This window comes from Lathyrus oleraceus, chromosome 4, assembly GCF_024323335.1.
Source record: "Lathyrus oleraceus cultivar Zhongwan6 chromosome 4, CAAS_Psat_ZW6_1.0, whole genome shotgun sequence".
NCBI lineage: Eukaryota > Viridiplantae > Streptophyta > Magnoliopsida > Fabales > Fabaceae > Lathyrus > Lathyrus oleraceus.
Window position 1 is genome coordinate 193,941,382 of NC_066582.1, and position 9,426 is coordinate 193,950,807.

Consider the following 9,426-nt stretch of genomic DNA (forward strand, 5'->3'; position numbering starts at 1 on the left):
ATTATATCCTTTGCATATTGATTTGCTCAATGTTTTTTTTTAAATATCATCGATATTAATACTTTTCAAACTTATCTTACCTTTCCTAATTCTTTATTACTAAATTAGATAATAGATCGAAATCTAGGATGGACCAACACTTGCTTCTATTGCAAGAAAAAGAAGGAAGATAACCTTGAATAATAAAAGAGATAAAACTGCACAAAGGGGTAAAAAAATCAATCATCCTTGCCTATAACCCCACAAGGACCTACGATGCTGAGTAAACCAAATGAGCCATCTTCTACTATTATTACACTTTCTAATACGACATCAAAAATTTTAAACACGCATCCATCTCAAGTTCATAGTAACAAAGATTTCTGGTCTAAAAGGTTTGAACCATCAATAACAAGGATAATTTTTTTTTGACTCATTTTCATCTTTAACTCAATCAATACCTACTACAATCACTTGAAGAGTCAAAATTGGTCTATCCAGAAGTTTTATCACCCCCAAAACCAGACTGTAGAAATTCAGTTTGGCTCAAATGGCTAACATCACCCCACATTTTTAAGCTCCATTTATCCTCAACATCTAAGTGAAAAACACTGACAGATGTGTTCAGTACCTTCCCAGCAAACCCTCCATCTGGGCATGCCCGCTTGTATAGTGATCTGATGAATCCTCCATGAGTGACAACGGCTACTCTCTCTCCTACAATTAATATAGATAACATCATAAATTCTGAATACATTATGATTAAAATGTTGTACAGACACGCATATAAGTAACTAGCATGTTAAGCAATCTAGCCAGGCAAGTAAGGATGTCATGCAGGGCACTGAATTAATTGCACGAACTATAAATAAGATCACAGATCACACCAGTGATTATTTGGAAAAAGTAATTTCCATAATGGGGGAAGGACTTTCACATTAGCATACCTATATGCTTCATGCCAATTCTAAGCAATGCTGATGTGGAGCGATCATAAAGTTGGACAAGACTTTCGCCGCCTCCCTGCACATAATGGTATATGGATCAAGGTTATGAAAATGCAAAATTAAAGGCATAAGGCATTCACTGTTATTATTATATAATCTATAAATCATACATCAACTGAGTGACAAACACCAAATCATAACATGAAACTTTTATGTACAAGTATGTCCCTCATATCCACGTTAAGAAGCAGGTATTAACCCTGACTTTTATAATCCCAAATCTGTTCTTAGTCATAGCTCATATTTGAGATCTCTAACCATGAAATTACAGGATGAGTTTAACTGATGTAATTTCTAAATGTTCTTATTTCATATTTTACTATGTCATTTTTTTTGATCAAGTTTTACTGTGTCATATAATATGAAATCTGCTAGCTGCTTCTTCAGGTTCCGCATGCAGCCACGTCTACTGACAATGATAAATTCTTTGAACATGCCCATTGAACTTGAAGAATTTTCTATTTGGTAGCCTAATCCAAACATATGTTCTTCATGTTATTACATTGTTACCAACGAAATTTATGCTTACAAGTTAGTTTCTATGGTTACTTACTGGTATTTCCATATCTTCGTTCTTAGACACAAATGCCTTGTATGCTTTGGGACTAGATTTTGCCAGTTCACTATAAACCAGGCCTTGAAGATCCCCTAGATGTCTTTCCCGTAGATCAGCATCCTTGATAACCTAAAGTTTCAATTGAAGGAAAATATTGTTCAGAAAAAGAAGAATAGGTAATAGACCACTTGTACTACATATGAGTAGAGTTAAGTACTTATGTTATTGAAAAAAAAAATATTGCAAGCATAGTTTTACTTAATCATGAACACAGAAAGAAAGTTCTAGAACTGATATTCTTATAAAGTTATACCCAGTTATTAAATTTAAGAAATAAGATTTTTTTTTGTTTCCAACTGTTGGAATGTTAACAAAAACTCAAATAAAAAATATATCTGAGAATCTTTTGTGTTTACAAAGTCTTAAAAGGTCTTCAGAATATACAGCGCAATTGATTAGTAATCTGATTGCGGAAGCGAATATACGAGTTTACTTATCAGTTATTTCCTGACTTTTTCTTTAATAAATCAAGATTGGTAGTCTTATTTCGTTTGGGCTAGGGCTTATAATACTATATCAGGACTTGATAAAATAATTAGTAAAAATAGGACCCTTGAACTAGTATTTTATAACATATATAACACTTAAAAACACCATTTATCAATCATTTATCCTATCATTCTCAATTTCATTCTCTGTTAAACACCGCTATTGTGAAGATGAGGGCAATGCTGTAAGTTTGAATTTTTTTAAGGACAAATTGATATTTTTCTCTTTTATTTGACTAATATAAAAGCTCCTAGTGATGCTTTAGTTCATTTCCAGTTCTCTCATAACTAGAATCAGCAAGCAGTGGATAATTTGCCGTTCTCTCTCTTCGCAAATTTTCTTCTTCCACATTCTTCTCAACCGAAAAACCAGCTAGTGGTGGATCTTTCTCATCCATTCTTCCACATTCCTCTTCACCTATTCATCTTTTTCTTCCCTTTCTCATCCATTCACATCTATTTCTCTACACATTCCTCTTCACCTATTCTTAACGAACCAGCAAGAGTTACTAGACATAACTCTAGACTTGCTACATTAGTGTCTAATGGAGATGAAGAGTTGGAGGTGGAAGAAGAGTTTGAAGTTGGATCAAGTGATTAGCAAGATGATATTAACGTGGTGAAACTTAGAAGTGAAGATGAGGCGGTTGTGATTTAGTCATTTTGTTTACGTTTAAAATTTGGTATAGTCATTTTGAACACATTTATAATTTGATTTTGATGGAAACTTATATTGTATTGTTGGAATTTATGTATGTTGTTGCAACTTCTGTTTTCAAGGCATTATGTAAATTGTTGGAACTTATTTGAAGTATTTATGTATTCATGTTAAGTATTTACCTTGGTTTTTAAAGTTCACAATAGCGGGCATCCCCCTATCCGCTATGCCGCTATAGCATTTTGGGGGTCCGGCACTACGTGCCGCTATCCGAGATTAACAACCTAGCTCTGTTTGATTTGACTCCTTCCCTATGTAAACCATGTAGTTCAATACTATATAAGGAATTATCCAGCACTGTGTATTCAATAATTACTAAGAAACATCAAGATTATTCCAAGCATAGTCAAACTGCAGTCCTTGTAATTATAAAAAGAACGAATGTCTGAATACCTATAAACCAAAGAAACCATTGACTTTAAGCACAGAACATGTTAAACCATAATTAAGTACTAAGTTATTATCTAATGACAACTGAATTACTTTAGTAATATGCAACATGTAGAAAAATGACTCTAGTTGCTAACCTCCACCCCTCCACATTTGGATGCAATTATCTGTGCTGTTTCAAAAGCTCTTTCAAGGTCCGAAGAATATATAACTGAGAGCTTAGATTCCCTGGAGAGTCTATCACCCACCTCAATTATAAATTTCACACTAATTAGAAAGAACCATCAAAGCATAAGTCAACAAAATAAATAGAAATTAGAAAACACATAAATACAACATACTGCAGCTGCTTGCTGTCTTCCAGTTTCATTTAATTCAACATCCAGCTGTCCCTGTTTACATGTATTAGTGGAATGTGAACATAATCAGGGCCAGAAAACTCAAAAAGGAACAACAAATATAAGAAACAGTACACAAGAAGAAAATAAATTATTGATTGAATGACAAGGATAAATAGTTAGACATGGAAAGCATCTCATCATAACTATGCATTAAAAAAATTATACTAATCGTAAATTCTAAGGTTCATCGTAGGAAAATTGGTGCATTTTGCAACATTTTTGGTTAATCTCAAACTAATCAAAAGCACAAGAAGTACAAAGATTAACCCATAAATTCATACACCTATCTGTGCACTGCATACACAGTCATCAGTACATTAAAGAAACCATTAGAGTTCAGCAACCACTCAGTATACAACAAAAAACGAATTACAAAACTGAGATAATGCAAAACAAGTCAAAGTCCAGTTTCCAAATGCCTCGAATCCTCATAAACTGCACTTCCGAAAGAAATTCATACGAAACTATGCCAATAAACACTTACGACAATGACATGACTTCAGATTATTGTCTCCAGATCGAAACCAGTACCAACCTAACTTTTGATTTCTTTTCCAATCAAATGCCTATAAACTCTACACTTTTGCCTCTTTCTCTAACTTCAAAGAAGTGAAACTCAACAATATTTAATAGCATATGATGTGATAATCTTTAGAATCATAAACAAATTTGTTCAATGCAACAACAAAATGAAATTAATTATTAATTTTGTTCCGCCGCTATATCTCACTGAAAATGCTTTTGCTTACCGAAACAGATGTTAAAGAAATGCAACATTCAATTGACGGAATTCAAGATTCTGAGCCGAAGGTGAAAAGATAAAAAAGAAAACAAAAACCTACCTGGATTTTACTGATAGCATTCCACGCTGTTTCACCGTGACGCACCACTACAATCTCAGCGTAATTTGGATGAGGAGAGCTATAACAAGCATAATAATCCGAATTAGTTTGAGAACGATTGAGGAAATTTGAGTAAGAAATATGGATACAAATGATTTGATTTCAATACGAACCTGGAATTGGTTGAATGGTTGATGGAAAACTCGGCCATTGTGAAGGAGCGAGTTAGAGTGAAAGAGTGAAATGTGCGTGGTTTTGGTGATTGGAGGCGCAAAGAAGAATAAGAAAGAGGTGCGTAGACGTTTTCTTCGTTGCTTCTTCCTAGTGCGTTTCTCAACTGAATGCTCCTAAACACGCCGGCTATATCACAAGTTCTCATTGGTCCGAAGAAAATTCATGAAATAATGGTTAAAAAATTGATTTATTCAATTAATTTTTTCTATCATTTATTAGAACATTTTTTTAATATGCAATCTAGCCGAGGGGCTAGTTGATTTATTTGTGATTAATGTTAAATTTGGTAGGCTGAATCATATTTCGATCTCTACGATTATGATTGAAACGATCGGGAATAATTTAAAAGTAATTTAAAAATAAATTAGTAATAAGAGACGAAGGAGAAATGGAAGATATATAAATCCCTAAATCCCTAAACGCATAAGGAAGGAGAGGAACCCAAGGACGGACGAATAAGGGATCGTCGAGGAACGCATGGACGAACAAAGGAGGAGAGCAACGCAAGGACGAACGAAGAAGGGAGAAGAAGGATTCGAAGGATTCACAATGTTGGTATGTTTGATTGAAGGATGAAGAAGAACAAACAATTGAAGAGATAGAACAAAGGAAAATAATATTCGCATGATTGAGGTCTGTTTCGTTTTTCCTAATTTTGTGGGTCTCATTTTAGGGTTTGTAGGTGAGTGTTCAATTTGTTTGTAATGGTAGTGGTAGGGTAGTGTAACATAATATAATTTTGCTTGTTTTATGTCTAGAGTTTTATTTATGGTCCCTTATTTCTTTGTTCTCCAAAGGCGCATGATCTCTCTGCTTGTTTTTTGTTTTATAGAGTAATGGGGTTGTTGTTGGTGTAAACACGACAAAAAATGGATATCTTTATGTTGACTCTCATCACGGGGGACAGTTTGATGATAAGGGTACATATGCAGAAGAAGAAGTGTCAAATTGGGAGTTTGATTGTGATAGATGGAATAATTTTGAAATTTTGGGTGTTGTTAAAGAAATTGGGTATACATGGGTACTTGAAATGTGGTATGAATTTGATGGTAAATTAAAGCTGCTAGAAAATGACTTTGGTGCAATAGAAATGCTAAGTTAGTCCAAGACTAATGGAAAGGCGGACCTATACATAGTCCATCTATTTGTCAACCTGAAATAATAAAAGTAGTTAACCACAAAATGCCCAAACTGAAATCCATATTGGCCTACAACCTGAGGCCTTGCCTGAGGTACTTGAACAAAATGCCCAAACTGTCCAAGATGCCCAAATTGCCCAAAATGTAATAGAATCCCAAACTGACCATAATGAACAGAGTGATGGCAATGCATTAGGGTGCAAGTTTGATGACTCAGATGATGAGGTATTAAATGATGGAATTGATGAGGTGTTGGTAGGAGTAGGAAGGTTTGTTATTGTCCAAAATGATCAACCTAGGATGAATTAGAAGTGGATGAAACAACTTAAGATAAAAAAGGAAGGGTGGGAGACCAAAGAAAAAGAAGGCAGCTGAAAGTTCTAAAATGAAAAAGGGAATACCAAAAAAAAGAAGGGTGGATGAAGGAATTTTTGTTGTAGACGATGAAACATAAAGTGAGGAAGATACACTTGATTTTGGAATTATTGAAAGGAATAAAAGTAAAATGGTAAATAAGGGTTGTCAGATTCAGGTTATATATTTAAAGAGTTAGAAACTGATGAGGATATGAGTGGTGATTATTGACATGAGGGTATAAAGGTAAAATATCCATCATTTTTTATGCCTAAGAAGTTTGATGACTATAAATGGGAATTGGGATGCATGTTCTCAACAAGGGAGGAGTTCAAAGAAGCAAATGAAAATTATGTTGTTCATAATGATAGAGATTTATGCTTTATAAAGAATGATAAGACAAGGGATAAAGTGGGATGCAAAGAAAGGTGTGGATGGATTGCATTATGTTCCAAATTTTCAAATGAGGATACATGGCAACTGAGAAAACTTAATAACACTCACACATGCAATAGGGAGTTAAACTTTAGGATCTTTAACACTAATTGACTTGGGAAGAAATTGTACTCAATGGTTAGAATCAACTTAGTTGTGAAACTTACTGCAATATGTGAGATAGTGCATGAAAAATGAAATACTAGTATAAGTAGGATCAAAGCTTATAGGAAACGAAAGGCATCAGTTAATTTATTTGAAGGTTCATTCAAGGATCAATAGCTTAGAGGAGATAAAAGGGTACCTCATGGATAGATGGGAAACTAATATAACCAAGATTGAAGATTATAGTGGTCATGTACTTCCAAGAATTAAAAAAAGGGCTTGAAATACGACAAGAAATCTCAAGGTTCTTTAAGACTAGGTAATTCAATAGTTGATTTAATCTCATAATTCTATTTTATTATTAGTAACTAACTCATTGTATTTTATTTGTTTACAAGGTTATTCGAGGAGATGATTCATGAAGTAAGGAACATAAATGTTACTGGAGATAAATTCACAATTGATCTCAAGCAAATGCAGTGCTATTATAAAAGTTGGATGCTCACTGGCATTCTATTCTACCCTACAATTACATGCGTCCAAAGTAGAGTTGAAGAACCGACAAATTAGATCCTTCTCTTATATAGGAATGAGACTTATTGGGTTTGCTATAGACGACTCATATATCCAACCAATGGTGAAAACATATGAGAAGAGACCCCATACCCCCGACATACTGCCACCGCCATCAAGAAGAGCACTAGGGAGGCCCAAAAGAAGAAGAAACAAATATTCTAATGAAAAGAGAATGGATATAACATTTGTTAGTAGGAATGGGTTGCTAGATAAATGCTTAGTGTATGGTAAATTTGGCCACAATAGATCCTCATGCCCAAATGCACTAAGACATCCTCAGACAAAATTTAAACAAGCCTAAAACACAATCCAATCCCAAAACAACCCAAACTGTCCAAACCCAATCAACACAAGCCCGAGCACCCAAAACCCAACCAACCCCAAGAGCTCAAACAAGGCAATCCCAAACAACCCAAAAACAAGATACACAAGTTAAACACAACCAACCCCAAGAGTCCAAACAAAGCAATCACAAACAACCCAAAACCAAACTGCACAAGCCTAAACACAACCAACCTCAAGAGTCAAAACAAGGCAATCACAAATAACCCAAAACCAAACTGCACACTCTTAAACATAACCAACCCCAAGAGTCTAAACAAGGCAATCACAACCCTAAATTGCAAAACAGGGACCCACTGCAGCATTTCGTCCATCAATAAGCACCAAACCAAACTTGCCCACAAGGAGAAAATACAATTAGGATGTTGATTGATGTATTTTGTTGAATTAGGATCTTACTTTATGTATTTTGGATGGTGGTTTATGTATTTAGAAGGCTACTTTGTGCATTTTGATACCACTTTATGTATTCTGAATGGTATTTTATGTACTTAGGATGCTACTTTATGCATTTTGATGATACTTTATGTATTTTGGATGTTTAGATTAATCAAGGATATTATGGTCTTATCACTGTTTTGGTTAATTTATGGCCTTTTGATTGGAATGTTATGATATTCTGTGTATTTTTCTAGTTAATTATTTTTACATTTAACAGGTTTTACTTAACATGTATTGTCCACATTTTATTTTAAGTTCTACCAAATTGTAACAAACAGGTCATTGATGTTTCCTTTAGTGTAACATGTAGGTCCTTTATGTTTCCGTTAGTGTGATAAATATGTCCTTTATGTTTGTTTTCGTAAAAAAAATAGTCCAACCACTGCAGAATTTGAAAGTGCTTACTGTAACATAAAATTGGACAGAATCTAAACATCAACATTAAAGAAAGGCAAAATTACACATTAACAAAGTGCTTATTGCATAACATTAACAACATAGAACTTAACGAAGTACAATTAATAATTCTTGACCAAAAGTCTTACAACGCTAACATAAACATTACCCATAACCATCACTTATTAACCAAAATAGACATCCACACTACAAAAATCAAAATTAAAAACATTATGACAAAGACTAGCATCTTCAACATGTTCTTCATCATCTCCTTAGTGTAGTTGTAATCTCCATGAATCTTTTTAATGACCCTTCTGAGTGTGTTGATTTCTACATCTTTTTTCTCACATTTTGAACATTTAGAAATTTGTGACTGTTGTATTTCTGGTAGCACATCATCATTGTATTTTTTTCATACCACTCAAAATAATTGCATCCACAATTAGCACATTTACTGTATTAACATATAACATCCATAATCCATCAGCTAATACTTGTGAAACCATAAAAGATAGAGAAAAATATAGAAATAAATATACCACAAAGTATCTGCAACCCCAAAAGAGCATCTCAAAGTTTTGTCCTTTCATCTTAATTGTTCTTATCACTACTTTGGCTCCATAAGGACATCTTGGTGCAATTTCACCATGTGTTGCACTCAGAATGGAGGGTTGAGAGATCTAACTTCGTGGATTTGATCCATTTGTACCGTATGAAGCCATTAATGGAGAAAGGAGAAGAAGGATTTGATTTTAGGGTTTTCATATTCAATTTCTAAATTTTGTCTTAAACGAAGAAGAAATGGTTTTTTGGATAATTATTTAAATGTAAAAAAAAAAATTCATGTACCACTGTTACTGACACCTCACTCACGTTAATGTCACATATTCATTTTTGAATGGAATTTATAAAAAAAGGTAACGATGAACATGTTTGGTAACTTAAAGGACCAACTTGTAA

At 33.8% G+C, this 9,426-nt stretch overlaps 1 protein-coding gene across 1 annotated transcript; it reads right to left on the reverse strand.

Annotated features, from left to right (window-relative positions):
* Positions 1 to 210: 210 nt before the first annotated feature.
* Positions 211 to 4,854, reverse strand: LOC127074475 (phosphoglycerate mutase-like protein 4). The gene is made up of 7 exons (XM_051015800.1): positions 4,615 to 4,854; positions 4,442 to 4,520; positions 3,540 to 3,590; positions 3,336 to 3,446; positions 1,540 to 1,671; positions 927 to 1,002; positions 211 to 696 (listed from the first exon to the last, which is right to left on the reverse strand). The coding sequence occupies exons 1-7, from the start codon at positions 4,818 to 4,820 to the stop codon at positions 473 to 475; spliced, it is 879 nt and encodes a 292-aa protein (XP_050871757.1). The 5' UTR covers positions 4,821 to 4,854; the 3' UTR covers positions 211 to 472.
* Between the last annotated feature and the right edge of the window lie 4,572 nt (positions 4,855 to 9,426).

Coding starts and splice junctions, on each gene's coding strand:
- LOC127074475 (XM_051015800.1), bottom strand. CDS start 4,820: ATGAGAACTTGTGATATAGCCGGCGTGTTTAGGAGCATTCAGTTGAGA. Junction 1,672..3,335: donor CCAAATGTGGAGGGGTGGAG/GTTAGCAACTAG, acceptor TTGAAACTTTAG/GTTATCAAGGATGCTGATCT. Junction 1,003..1,539: donor ACGAAGATATGGAAATACCA/GTAAGTAACCAT, acceptor CATTATGTGCAG/GGAGGCGGCGAAAGTCTTGT.